General features: G+C 48.1%; 1 protein-coding gene across 1 annotated transcript in view; it reads left to right on the top strand.

Moving 5' to 3' along the window:
• The first annotated feature begins 1,632 nt into the window (after positions 1-1,632).
• TMEM151B (transmembrane protein 151B) overlaps positions 1,633-14,074 on the top strand; it is a 49,249-nt gene continuing 36,807 nt past the window's right edge. The window contains exon 1 of the mRNA XM_082251651.1: positions 1,633-2,075. Coding sequence (XP_082107777.1) covers positions 1,995-2,075 — 81 coding nt within the window. The 5' untranslated portion in view covers positions 1,633-1,994. The remainder of the gene's footprint in view (positions 2,076-14,074) is intronic.

Raw genomic sequence — 14,074 nt, 5'->3', positions numbered from 1 at the left:
AGATGAGACAGGCAGAGATGATGGAAGACAGATGAGACGGGCAGAGATGATGGAAGACAGATGAGACAGGCAGAGATGATAGAAAAGAAAATGAGACAGACAGAGATGATGGAAGACAGATGGGACAGGCAGAGATGATTGTGGACAGATGAGACAGGCAGAGATGATGGAGGACAGATGAGACAGGCAGAGATGATGGAAGACAGATGAGACAGGCAGAGATGATGGAAGACAGATGAGACAGGCAGAGATGATAGAAAACAAATGAGACAGGCAGAGATGATGGAAGACAGGCAGAGATGATGGGGGACAGATGAGACAGGCATAGATGATGGAAGACTGATTAGACAGGCAGAGATGATGGAAGACAGATGAGACAGGCAGAGATGATGGGGGACAGATGAGACAGGCAGAGATGATGGAAGACAGATGAGACAGGCAGAGATGATGGAAGACAGATGAGACAGGCAGAGATGATGGGGGACAGATGAGACAGGCAGAGATGATGGGGGACAGATGAGACAGGCAGAGATGATGGGGGACAGATGAGACAGGCAGAGATGATGGAAGACAGATGAGACAGGCAGAGATGATGGGGGACAGATGAGACAGGCAGAGATGATGGAGGACAGATGAGACAGGCAGAGATGATGGAATACAGATGAGACAGGCAGAGATGATGGAAGACAGATAAGACAGGCAGAGATGATGGAAGACAGATGAGACAGTCAGAGATGATGGAAGACAGATGAGACAGGCAGAGATGATGGAGGACAGATGAGACAGGCAGAGATGATGGAATACAGATGAGACAGGCAGAGATGATGGAGGACAGATGAGACAGGCAGAGATGATGGAAGACAGATAAGACAGGCAGAGATGATGGGGGGCAGATGAGACAGGCAGAGATGATGGAAGACAGATGAGACAGGCAGAGATGATGGAGGACAGATGAGACAGGCAGAGATGATGGAATACAGATGAGACAGGCAGAGATGATGGAGGACAGATGAGACAGGCAGAGATGATGGAAGACAGATAAGACAGGCAGAGATGATGGGGGGCAGATGAGACAGGCAGAGATGATGGAATACAGATGAGACAGGCAGAGATGATGGAGGACAGATGAGACAGGCAGAGATGATGGAAGACAGATGAGACAGGCAGAGATGATGGAGGGCAGATGAGACAGGCAGAGATGATGATGAGACAGATGCTGTGTGATGAGGCAGGCAGCGTTGGGATGAGTGAAGGTCAGGTTGGTCTCCTCCTCTTCCTCCTCCTCCTCCTCCTCTGGTCCTCGCTCTCCCTCCCATCTTCCCCGGGAATTTCTCCATCCTCCGGCTCCTGCAGCATCCTTCCCTCCACTCCCTCCTTACCCCGTCCCCCTCCCTCCTGCCCCTGCACCGCTCCGTCCGTCCATCCATCCGTCTGTCTGTGTCTGTATGTGTGTATGTATGTCTGTGTGTGTATGTGTGTGTGAGGACGGTGTGACATCGCAGTGTGCCATTGTCAGTCTGTGTGTTTGTTTACCTGTGTGTATGGTGTCAGTGTATGCGATGTGATATACGGGGTGATTGTGTATACAGTGTACGGTGTGTGTATACAATACGTGTGCGTGTGCGCTGTGTGTATACAATACGTGTGCGTGCGCGCTGTGTGTATATGAGCGCTGTGTGTATATGAGCGCTGTGTGTATATGAGCGCTGTGTGTATATGAGCGCTGTGTGTTTACATTCCCCGTCGGTGTCAGGCGGTGTTGCACGCTGCATGTGTGTTGGTGCGTGTGACAGGCGTGTGTGTCTGTCCCCCCCCTCATGTCACACACACCGGCACACACGTGTGACCGCACATCCATGGAGCGCAGCGCAGGGCGCAGGCCCCAGGTGTGTGAGGGCCCCGGGCCCCAGGTGGGGGTATGATTCTCTCCTGGGTTCTGCCTCTCACAGCTTGGATTTGCCCCTGGATTGGGCAGATTGCTCCTGACTTCGGTCATGTCCCCTCCGGCGTCTGCGGCCAGCGAGAGCAGCACCGGATCCGTACCGCGAGAGGAGCCCGAAGCCGTGCGCGAACTGGTGAGCTACCTACCTTTCTATATATATATATGTATATGTATACTGACTACCTACCTGTTTGCTATATACACCACCTACCTAACTCTGTATACTACCTTACTACCTATTTATGTCACCTACCTACATCTGTATACCACTACTTACCTATGTATACCATACACCTATCTACCTCCATATAACACCTACCTTTCTCTACATACTACCTTCATTTTTACATCATCTATCTAACATCTGTCAGCCTCTGTATATCCCCTCCCAAGCTCTATTTACCACCCGCGTATGTACACCGCCTACCTACCTACCTATGTATACCACCTACCTACCTCTGTATCCTATCTTCCCACTAACTTCTGTGTCCCATCTATCCACCAACCTCTGTGTCCTATCTACCTACCAATCTCTGTGTCCCATCTACCCGCCAATCTCTGTGTCCCATCTACCTACCAACCTCTGTGTCCCATCTACCTACCAACCTCTGTGTCCCATCTATCCACCAATCTCTGTGTCCCATCTACCCACCAACCTCTGTGTCCTATCTACCAACCAACCTCTGTATCCCATCTATCCACCAACCTCTGTGTCACATCTACCTACCAACCTCTGTATCCCATCTATCCACCAACCTCTGTGTCCCATCTATCCACCAACCTCTGTGTCACATCTACCTACCAACCTCTGTATCCCATCTATCCACCAACCTCTGTGTCCCATCTATCCACCAACCTCTGTGTCACATCTACCTACCAACCTCTGTGTCCTATCTACCCACCAACCTCTGTGTCCCATCTACCCGCCAATCTCTGTGTCCCATCTACCTACCAACCTCTGTATCCCATCTACCCACCATCCTCTGTATCCCATCTATCCACCAACCTCCATATCCCATCTACCCATCAACCTCGGTGTCCAATCTACCCACCAACCTCTGTGTCCCATCTATCGACCAACCTCTGTGTCCCATCTACCCGCTAACCTCTGTATACCATCTACCCGCCAACCTCTGTGTCCCATCTACCCACCAACCTCTGTATCCCATCTACCCACCAACCTCCGTGTCCCATCTAACCACCAACCTCGGTATACGATCTACCCACCAACCTCTGTATCCCATCTACCCCCCAAACCTTTGTATACCATCTACCCACCATCCTCTGTATCCCATCTATCCATCAACCTCCATATCCCATCTACCCATCAACCTCGGTGTCCAATCTACCCACCAACCTCCGTATCCCATCTACCCACCAACCTCTGTATCCCATCTACCCACCAACCTCTCTATCCCATCTACCCACCAACCTCTGTGTCCCATCTACCCACCAACCTCTGTATCCCATCCACCCACCAACTTCTGTATCCCATCTACCCACCAACCTCTGTATCCCATCTACCCATCAACCTCTGTATCCCATCTACCCTCCAACCTCCGTATACCATCGACCCACCAACCACTGTATCCCATCTACCCACCAACCTCCGTATCCCATCGACCCACCAACCTCTGTATCCCATCTATCCACCAACCTCTGTGTCCCATCTACCGCCCAAACCTCCGTATCCCATCTACCCATCAACCTCCGTGTCCAATCTACCCACTAACCTCCGTATACCATCTTCCCACCAACCTCTGTATCCCATTTAACACCAAACCTCTGTATACCATCTACCCACCAACTTCCGTATCCCATCTACCCACCATCCTCTGTATTCCATCTACCCACCAACCTCTGTGTCCCATCTACCCACCAACCTCTGTGTCCCATCTACCCACCAACCTCTGTATACGATCTACCCACCAACCTCTGTATCCCATTTACCCACCAACCTCTGTATCCCATCTACCCACCAATCTCTGTATACCATCTACCCACCAACCTCCGTATCCCATTGACCCTTGACCCACCAACGTCTGTATCCCATCTATCCACCAACCTCCGTATCCCATCTACCCATCAACCTCCGTGTCCAATCTACCCACCAACCGCCATATACCATCTACCCACCAACCTCTGTATCCCATCTACCCCCAAACCTCCGTATACCATCTACCCACCAACCTCCGTATCCCATCTACCCACCATCCTCTGTATCCCATCTATCCACAAACCTCCATATCCCATCTACCCATCAACTTCGGTGTCCAATCTACCCACCAACCTCCGTATCCCATCTACCCACCAACCTCTGTATCCCATCTACCCACCAACCTCTCTATCCCATCTACCCACCAACCTCTGTATCCCACCTACCCACCAACCTCTGTGTCCCATCTACCCACCAACCTCTGTGTCCCATCTACCCACTAACCTCTGTATCCCATCTACCCACCAATCTCTGTATCCCATCTACCCCCCAAATCTCCGTATACCATTTACCCACCAACCTCTGTATACCATCTACCCACCAACCTCTGTATACCATCTACCCACCAACCTCCGTATACCATCGACCCACCAACCTCTGTATACCATCTACCCACCAACCTATGTATCCCATCTACCACCAACCTCGGTATATGATCTACCCACCAACCTCTGTATCCCATCTACCCACCAACCTGTGTATCCCATCTACCCGCCAACCTCCGTATCCCATCGACCCACCAACCTCTGTATACCATCTACCCACCAACCTCTGTATACCATCTACCCGCCAACCTCCGTATCCCATCGACCCACCAACCTCTGTATACCATCTACCCACCAATCTCCGTATACCATCTACCCACCAACCTATGTATCCCATCTACCCACCAACCTCAGTATCCCATCTACCTCCCAAACCTTTGTATACCATCTACCCACCAATCTTTGTATACCATCTACCCACCAACCTCTGTATCCCATCTACTTAGGATTTAGGTCTGGACTTTGACTGGGCCATTCTAACACAGGAATATGCTTTGATGTAAACCATTCCATTGTAGCTCTGGCTTTATGTTTCGGGTCATTGTCCTGCTGGAAGGTGACCCTCTGCCCCAGTCTCAAGTCTTTTGCAGACTCTAACAGGTTTTCTTCTAAGATTGCCCTGTATTTGGCTCCATCCATCTCCCCATCAACTATGATCAGCTTCTCTGTCCCTGCTGAAGAAAAGCGTCCCCACAACATGATGCTGCCACCGCCATGTTTCACAGTGGGGATGGTGTGTTCAGGGTGATGTGCTGTGTTAGTTTTCCCCCACACATAGCGTTTTGCTTTTAGGCCAAAAAGTTTAATTTTGGTCTCATCTGAGCAGAGCTCCTTCTTCCACATGTTTGCTGTGTCCCCCACATGGCTTCTCGCAAACTGTAAACAGGACTTCTTATGGTTTTCTTCCACCAATGGCTTTCTTCTTACCACTCTTCCATAAAGGGCAGATTTGTGGAGCGCACGACTAATAGTTGTCCTGTGGACAGATTCTCCCATCTGAGCTGTGGATCTCTGCAGCTCCTCCAGAGTTACCATGGGCCTCTAAGGCTCTTCTCTGATGAACGCTCTCCTTGCCCGGCCGGTCAGTTTAGGTCAAGAATCCTCAAACTACGGCCCTCCGGCTGTTGTGAAACTACACATCCCATGAGGCATTGGAAAACTCTGACATTCACAGACATGACTAGGCATGATGGGAATTGTAGTTCCTGAACAAATGGAGGGCCATAGTTTGAAGACCCCCAGTTTAGGTGGACGGCCATGTCTTGGTAGGGTTGCAGTTGTGCCATACTCTTTCCATTTTCTGATGATGGATTGAACAGCGCTCTGTGAGATGTTCAAAGCTTGGGATATTTTTTTATAGCCTAACCCAGCTTTACACTTCTCCACAACTTTATCCCTTACCCGTCTTGTGTGTTCCTTGGCCTTCATGATGCTGTTTGTTCACTAAGGTTCTCTAACAAACCTCTGAGGGCTTCACAGAACAGCTGTATTTACACTGAGATTAAATTACACACAGGTGGACTCTATTTACTAATTAGGTGACTTCTGAAGGCAATTGGTTCCACTAGATTCTAGTTAGGGGTGTCAGAGTAAAGGGGGGGGGGTGAATACAAATGCATGCCACAATTTTCACAGATCTATTTGTAAAAAATGTTGAAAACCATTTATCATTTTCCTTCCAATTCACAATTATGTGCCACTTTGTGTCGGTCTATCACATAAAATCCCATTAAAATACATTTACGTTTTTGGTTGTAATATGATAAAATGTGGAAAATTTCATAGGGGTATGAATACTTTTTCAAGGCACTGTACCCCCCCCGTGTATTCCACCTACATACCTCCTGTATACCATGTACCTCTGTATAGCCATCTTCCCTCTCTGTACTGTCTACCTTCACCTCTTTCCGAAAATAACCTAAATTTCCACCTACAACTATATACCACCTACCTACCTCTGTATACTATATAGAGATATGTATCTATCTGTGCCCATCATTTATCTATCTGTATATATCAACTACTTACCTCCCCCTGTATACCATCTACCTTCTCCTCTCTGTGCATCACCTACCTCTGCACCTACCACTGCATTCCACCTACCTACTAATCTCTGTATACCACCTGCCTACTGATCTCTGTATACCACCTACCTACTAATCTCTGTATACCACCCACCTACCTACTAATCTCTGTATACCACCTACCTACTAATCTCTGTATACCACCTACCTACTGATCTCTGTATACCACCTACCTACTAATCTCTGTATACCACCTACCTACTGATCTCTGTATACCACCTACCTACTAATCTCTGTATACCACCTACCTACTAATTTCTGTATACCACCTACCTACTAATCTCTGTATACCACCCACCTACCTACTAATCTCTGTATACCACCCACCTACCTACTAATCTCTGTATACCACCTACCTACTAATCTCTGTATACCACCTACCTACTAATCTCTGTATACCACCTACCTACTAATCTCTGTATACCACCTACCTACTAATCTCTGTATACCACCTACATACTAATCTCTGTATATCACCTACCTTACTCTGTATATGACATACTATGTATCAATCTCTTTACATCACCTACTTATGTAGAGTATATATATATCAACTGCCCACCTCCCTCTGTATACCATCTACCTACCTTTGTCTACCTGCACCTGTTTCTGTATATCACCAAAATCTGTACCTACCCCTGTATACAACCTACCTGAACTTTATCCCCCCCCCCGCGGTATATCACCCCTCTGCACCTACCTCTGTACAGCTCCTGTCAAAACCTGTCCTGGTTTTACCATTTTCCTCCAGGCTGAGTCTCTCAGTACATGACCTGGTCTTGTGGCGCCCCCTCCCCCCTGGTCTTGTGGCGCCCCCTGCCCCTGGTCTTGTGGCGCCCCCTGGTCTTGTGGCGCCCCCTGGTCTTGTGGCGCCCCCTGCCTGCTGGACCCATCAGGGCAGATTCAGGGCTTCCCGCTCTGTTTAGGGTGAATTTTCTATAAAAAGAAGAAATGTCATTGTCTCCAGAAGGATTTACATTTCCCACACAGAGAAAAGAAAGGATCAGATCCAGCTTCCAGCGCATACTCTGCACCCAGGTGCCCATACAGCTCCCCTATCCTGCCCCCTCCCCCCTCAGCGCTGACTGTGGAGGCACGAGACACGGCATGTCTCCTCTACACCGTCACTATACACAGCGTTGTCTATTTATAGGGCTGTGAAAATATTCAGCGTCACTTTTATTATTATCTCGTCAGGTGAGAATCACACCGCCAGCACAGCGCCAGGACAGCCAATCAGATTATCCCTAGAGGGGGAGGGGCAACCACATATCAGTACAAAAAATACAGCAAAGAGAACCTGACTTCAGATCCAGCTGGTGACTCTGCCTAGGCTGAGATGATGTCATCAGTCTGCTGCAGGCAGGAGGAAGCATTTCCTCAGTCTCCCCTCCCCCAGTGATCAGACTGTACATTGTAACTTTGTAGAAGGGAAGGAAGCACTTCCTCAGTTTCCCCTCCACCAGTGATCAGACTGTACATTGTAACCTTGTAACAAATCACAAGTTGAGAGGCTGCAGCAGGGGGCAGACCTGTGTCAGGCACTGGAATTTACCTGTGAGCCGGCATCTCAGATCGGGATGAAGATGGTGACCCAGGATGATGGCTGAACAAAGATGGCGCCGTCCTTCTGGAGAGGAAAGCAGATGAAGGCAATGTCAGGGGGAGTGCTGCGATATCTGTGATTGGTAATAAATACATGGAAGTGTTATACTGATATATTACTTAGCATGAAAAGTATATATCTGATGGGAGGACCAGCAATGTAGCTAGGTGGTCATACTGGGATTACGCCTATTGGCTCTCTTGTAAAAGCGATCCTAGGGGCTAACTAACCGCTGGATTGCTTTTACAAATAGTGGGAGTGGACAATAGAAGGAGGGGACAATAATAGGAGGGGACAATAGTGGGAGGGTACATTAACCCCCCCCCCCCCCACCCTCCCCATTCCTGCTGCCTTCTGCAGCTTTCTTTGGCTCTCCCGACTCATCAGGAGACCCGAGCGATCAGCTGGTCAGAGAGCCGAACAATGCCGGGATGAGCTGTGATTGGCTCTCGGCTACGGTTACCCAGAAGCCATGACCTGATATAACTTCACCCCGATGTAATCAGAGCCATTTTTAACCACTTCTGGACTGGAAGGATTTGCCCCCTTAATGACCAGACCATTTTTTTGCGTTTCGGCACTGCGTTACTTTAACTGACAATTGCTCGGCCCCCTAAGTTGCCCCTGCCAACCCAAATCCCTTCCCCCCCCCCCTCAATCTCCTCCCAGCGCCCCCCCCCCCTCACTTGAAACCACAGTGCCCATCCTGCCCACCCCTTGTCTGAGGAACCCCGGGAAAAATCTGATGTTTCTAAACAATAGTATCGTCTGCTGACTATTTTATTCCTCAGAGCTCGCTATTTATAGAAAGATATAATATTACACCCTGATGGTAACAATGTAACAAACACAGAGCTCTCTGCTGTATGATAACCACTTCTGGACTGGAAGATTTTTCCCCCTTAATGACCAGGCCATTTTTTGCGATTCGGCACTGCGTTACTTTAACGGACAATTGCACGGTCGCGCGACGCTGTACCCAAATTAAATTGATGTCCTTTTTTCCCCACAAACGGAGCTTTCTTTTGGTGGTATTTGATCACCTGTGCGATTTTTATTTTTTGCGCTATAAACAAAAAAAGAGCAACAATTCTGAAAAAAAAAAAAAAACAATATTTTTTAACTTTCTGCTATAAAACATTCCCAATAAAAAAAAAAATTAAAAATCTAATTTTTTCATCATTTTGTTTTCTGCTACATATTTTTGGTCAAAAAAAAAATCGCAATAAGCGTATTTTGATTGGTTTACACAAATGTTATCGCGTCTACAAACTACGGGAAAGATTTATGTCATTTTTATTTATTTATTTATTTTTTACTAGTAATGGCGGCGATCTGCAATTTTTAGCGGGACTGCGACATTGCGGCGGACAGATTGGACCCCTAACTGACATTTTTGACACTTTTGGGGGGACCAGTGACATTACTACAGTAATCAGTGCTATAAATATGCACTGTCACTGTAATAATGACACTGGCAGGAAAGGGGTTAACCTAGTTGGTGATCAATGGGTTAAATGTGAGCCTAGGGGGTGTTTTTTCCAACTGTATGGGGGGAGGGGCTTGTGAAATTATCACAGAGACCCGTGATCCTGTATCCTGTGATCTCAATTTAGGGGGCCGCCAGGGGGTAAGAATTGCTGGGAGTTGGTCATTCAGGGGGGTTTGTATTAGAAGAGGTGATATGGTGAAGGGGTGAGAATTGTGGGGGTGTGGGGTGGGGAGCTGTGTAATGTAAAGGGGTCCATGGGGGGGGCTTGTGTAATGTAAAGGGGTCCATGGGGGGGCTTGTGTAATGTAAAGGGGTCCATGGGGGCTGTTTAATGTAAAGGGGTCCATGGGGGGGGGCTGTGTAATGTAAAGGGGTCCATTGGGGGGCTAGGTAATGTAAAGGAGTCCATGGGGGGCTGTGTAATATAAAGGAGTCCATGGGAGGTTTGTAATGTAAAGGGGTCCATGGGAGAGGCTGAGTAATATAAAGGGGTCCATGGGAGAGGCTGTGTAATGTAAAGGGGTACATGGGGGGCTCTGTAATGTAAAGCGGTCCGTGGGAGAGGCTGTGTAATGTAAAGGGGTCCATGGGGGGGGGCTGTGTAATGTAAAGGGCTCCATGGGGGGGCAGTGTAATGTAAAGGGACCCATGGGGGGCTGTGTAATGTAAAGGGCTCCATGGGGGGGCTGTGTAATGTAAAGGGCTCCATGGGGGGGGGGCTGTGTAACGTAAAGGGCTCCATGGGGGGGCTGTGTAATGTAAAGGGCTCCATGGGGGGGCTGTGTAATGTAAAGGGGTCCATGGGGGGCTGTGTAATATAAAGGGGTTTATGAGGGGGGGCTGCGTAATGTAATGGAGTCCATGGGGGGGGGCTGTGTAATGTAATGGGGTCCATGGGGGGGCTGTGTAATATAAAGGGGTTTATGGGGGGGCTGTGTAATGTAATGGGGTCCATGGGGGGGGGGGCTGTGTAATGTAAAGGGCTCCATGGGGGGGCTGTGTAATGTAAAGGGATCCATGGGGGGCTGTGTAATGTAAAGGGCTCCATGGGGGGGGGGCTATGTAATGTAAAGGGGTCCGTGTGGGGGCTGTGTAATGTAAAGGGGTCCATGGGGGGGCTGTGTAATGTAAAGGGGTCCATGGGGGGCTGTGTAATGTAAACAGGTCCATGGGGGTGCTATGTAATGTAAAGGGGTCCATGGGGGGGGGGGCTGTGTAACGTAAAGGGATCCATGGGGGGCTGTGTAATGTAAAGGAGTCCATGGGGGGCTGTGTATCGTAAAGGGGTTCATGGGGGGCTATGTACTGTAAAGGGGTTCATGGGGGGCTGTGTAATGTAAACAGGTCCATGGGGGTGCTATGTAATGTAAAGGGGTCCATGGGGGGGGGGCTGTGTAACGTAAAGGGATCCATGGGGGGCTGTGTAATGTAAAGGAGTCCATGGGGGGCTGTGTATCGTAAAGGGGTTCATGGGGGGCTATGTACTGTAAAGGGGTTCATGGGAGAGGCTGTGTAATGTAAAGGGGTCGATGGGGGTGGGGCTGTGTAATGTAAAGGGGTCCATGGGTTGGTGGGGGCTGTGCAATGTAAATGGGTCCATGGGGGGTGTGTAATAATAAATGAGCTGGGCAGCACAAAGGGGCGGCAGCGTTGAACTGGCTTTCACTCCTGTATAGAAAATGACTTCCTGAAGACCGGAGACTTCCAGCCAATTATAAAAGAATTCTCTACAAAGAAATATCAGAAATGTAATAAATAATTCATCGTCTTTTCCTTCCATTCCTTTCTGTCATTTCTTGTTTTTCCAGCTGGTGTTATATTGTCCAATCGTTGTGTTAATGTGTAAACGCTGATTTTGTTGGAGGTAATAATAAATATCGCCTTATCCATAATTTGCATTTCTATTCTCGTGAGTAATTGTGTAGGCGGGGCCTCAGAGCACTGCATTGCCCAGGGGGTCGATAATGCTCTTAAGATGGCACTGTATCCATGGCAATAATTTGCTACATGGCAGGATACAGCAATAACACACTAACGTGTTTCGGCCCAATCCTTACTCATAACATGCTATGAGTAAGGCTTCAGACGAAACGTATTAGGGTATTACTGCTTGCTTATCATATGGTAGAAGTAAGGCTTTGGACAAAACGCGTTAGAATGTCACTGCTGTATGCTGCCATGTCGCCATGTGGTTTCCCGGAAGCCGGGTGATTATTTTATGTCTTTGGCAGACAAATATAAATACTTCCTTGGTGTCCAACATGAATGAATGAATGAATGAATGAATGAATGAATGAATGAATGAGGGTCAATTCACACTGCTGAGCTGCAGCAACGCACAATGAGGTGTTATCACAGCAATGCACCTGATCTATGTGTGTGTGTTGTGGTGCTATTCATTGTGAATTCCCCCCCCCCTTAGTGTAGTAGTGATGTAGTAGCTGTGTAGGTGTAGCAGTGGTCTAATAACTGTGTTAGGTGTAGTACTGTTGTAAGTGTAATAGTGGTGTAGTAGCAGTATGGATGTAGTAGTGGTCTAGTAGCTGTGTCGGTGTAGTAGTTGTGTAGTAGTGGTATAGGTGTAGTAGCACTGTAGGTGTAATAGTGGTGTAGTAGCTGTGTAGGTGTAGTAATGGTATAAGTCTAGTAGCGGTTTAGGTGTAGTAGCAGTAGCAGTGTACTTGTAGTAGCGGTGTAGGTGTAGTAGTGGTGTACTGGCTGTGTAAGTGTCGTAGCGGTGTCGGGGTAGTAGTGGTGTAGTAATAGTGGTGTAGGTGTAGAAGTGTTGTAGTAGCTGTGTAGGTGTAATAGCGGTGTAGTAGTAGTGTAGGTGTAATAGCGGTGTAGTAGTAGTGTAGGTATAGTAGTGTTGTAGTAGTTGTGTAGGTAAAGTAGCGGTGTAGTAGAGGTGCAGGTTTGGTAGTGGTGTAGGTGTAATAGCGGTGTAGTGACTGTGTAGGTGAAGTAGTGGTGTAGTAGTAGTGTAGGTGTAGTCGTAGTGGTGCAGGTTTGATAGTGGTGTAGGTGTAGTAGTGGTGTAGTAGCTGTTTAGGTGTAATAGCGGTGTAGGTGTATTAGTAATGTAGGTGTAGTAGTTGTGGTGCAGGTTTGGTAGTGGTGTGGGTGTAGTAGTGCTGTAGTAGCTATATAGGTGTAATAGCGGTGTAGTAGCTGTGTAGGTGTAGTAGTGGTGTAGTAGCTGTGTAGGTTTAGTAGCGGTGTATGTGTAGTAGTAGTGGTGCAGGTTTGGTAGTGGTGTAGGTGTAGTAGTGTTGAAGTAGCTGTGTAGGTGTAATAGCGGTGTAGTGGCTGTGTAGGTGCAGTTGTGGTGTAGTAGCTGTGTAGGTGTAGTAGCAGTGTAGGTGTAGTAGCGGTGTAGGTGTAGTAGTAGTGGTGCAGGTTTGGTAGTGGTGTAGTAGTGGTGTAGTAGCTGTGTAGGTGTAATAGCTGTGTAGGTGTACTAGTAGTGTAGGTGTAGTAGTGGTGTAGTAGGTGTGTAGGTGTAATAGCGGTGTAGGTGTAGTAGTAATGTAGGTGTAGTAGTGTTGTAGTAGTTGTGTAGGTGTAATAGCGGTGTAGTAACAGTGTAGGTGTAGTAGTAGTGGTGTAGGTGTAATAGCGATGTAGGTGTAGTAGTGTTGTAGTAGTTGTGTAGGTGTAATAGCGGTGTAGTAACAGTGTAGGTGTAGTAGTAGTGGTGTAGGTGTAATAGCGGTGTAGTAACAGTGTAAGTGTAGTAGAGGTGTAGGTGTAGTAGTAATGTAGGTGTAGTAGTGTTGTAGTAGTTGTGTAGGTGTAATAGCGGTGTAGTAACGGTGTAGGTATAGTAGAGGTGTAGGTTTGGTAGTGGTGTAGTAGTGTTGTAGTAGCTGTGTGGGTGTAATAGCGGTGTAGTAGCTGTGTAGGTGTAGTAGTAGTGTAGTAGTAGTAGTAGTGTAGGTGTAGTTGCAGTGTTGTAGTAGTTGTGTAGATGTAGTGGTGGTGTAGGAGCTGTAGTAGTGGTGAAGTATCCTTATCTCACTGTGACAATGTGCTGTGTGAATGAACTATGACCAACAACTGTAAAATGATGCAAACAAGCACAGAAGTCCCTCACTCCCTGAGTGCAATACTAAGGGCCCACTCACAGCATCGCATTTTATGTTAGGGTGACCAGACGTCCCTGGTTACCGGGGACAGTCCCCGGATTGAGCACAGTGTTCCCGGACCAAGTCTGTCCCCGGTTTCAGGGCCGGATTAATGTAGACAAGGCATCCCATGCTGGCTGATAACAGCCTGGTGGTTCGGATGCAGACGCCCCCTGCTGGACGATCTCACTGCCGCTCCTGCTGCTGTTCAATGGAGGAGAGGCCGAGCCAAAAATTGATTGTGTGGAGGGCTGAGATCGGGAGATGAGTAGATGGGATGGG

Source organism: Pelophylax lessonae, assembly GCF_965119305.1.
Source record: "Pelophylax lessonae genome assembly, chromosome: 3".
Taxonomy (NCBI): domain Eukaryota; kingdom Metazoa; phylum Chordata; class Amphibia; order Anura; family Ranidae; genus Pelophylax; species Pelophylax lessonae.
Note: the sequence above shows the minus strand (reverse complement) of the source record. Positions and strands in the feature narration are given on the sequence as shown.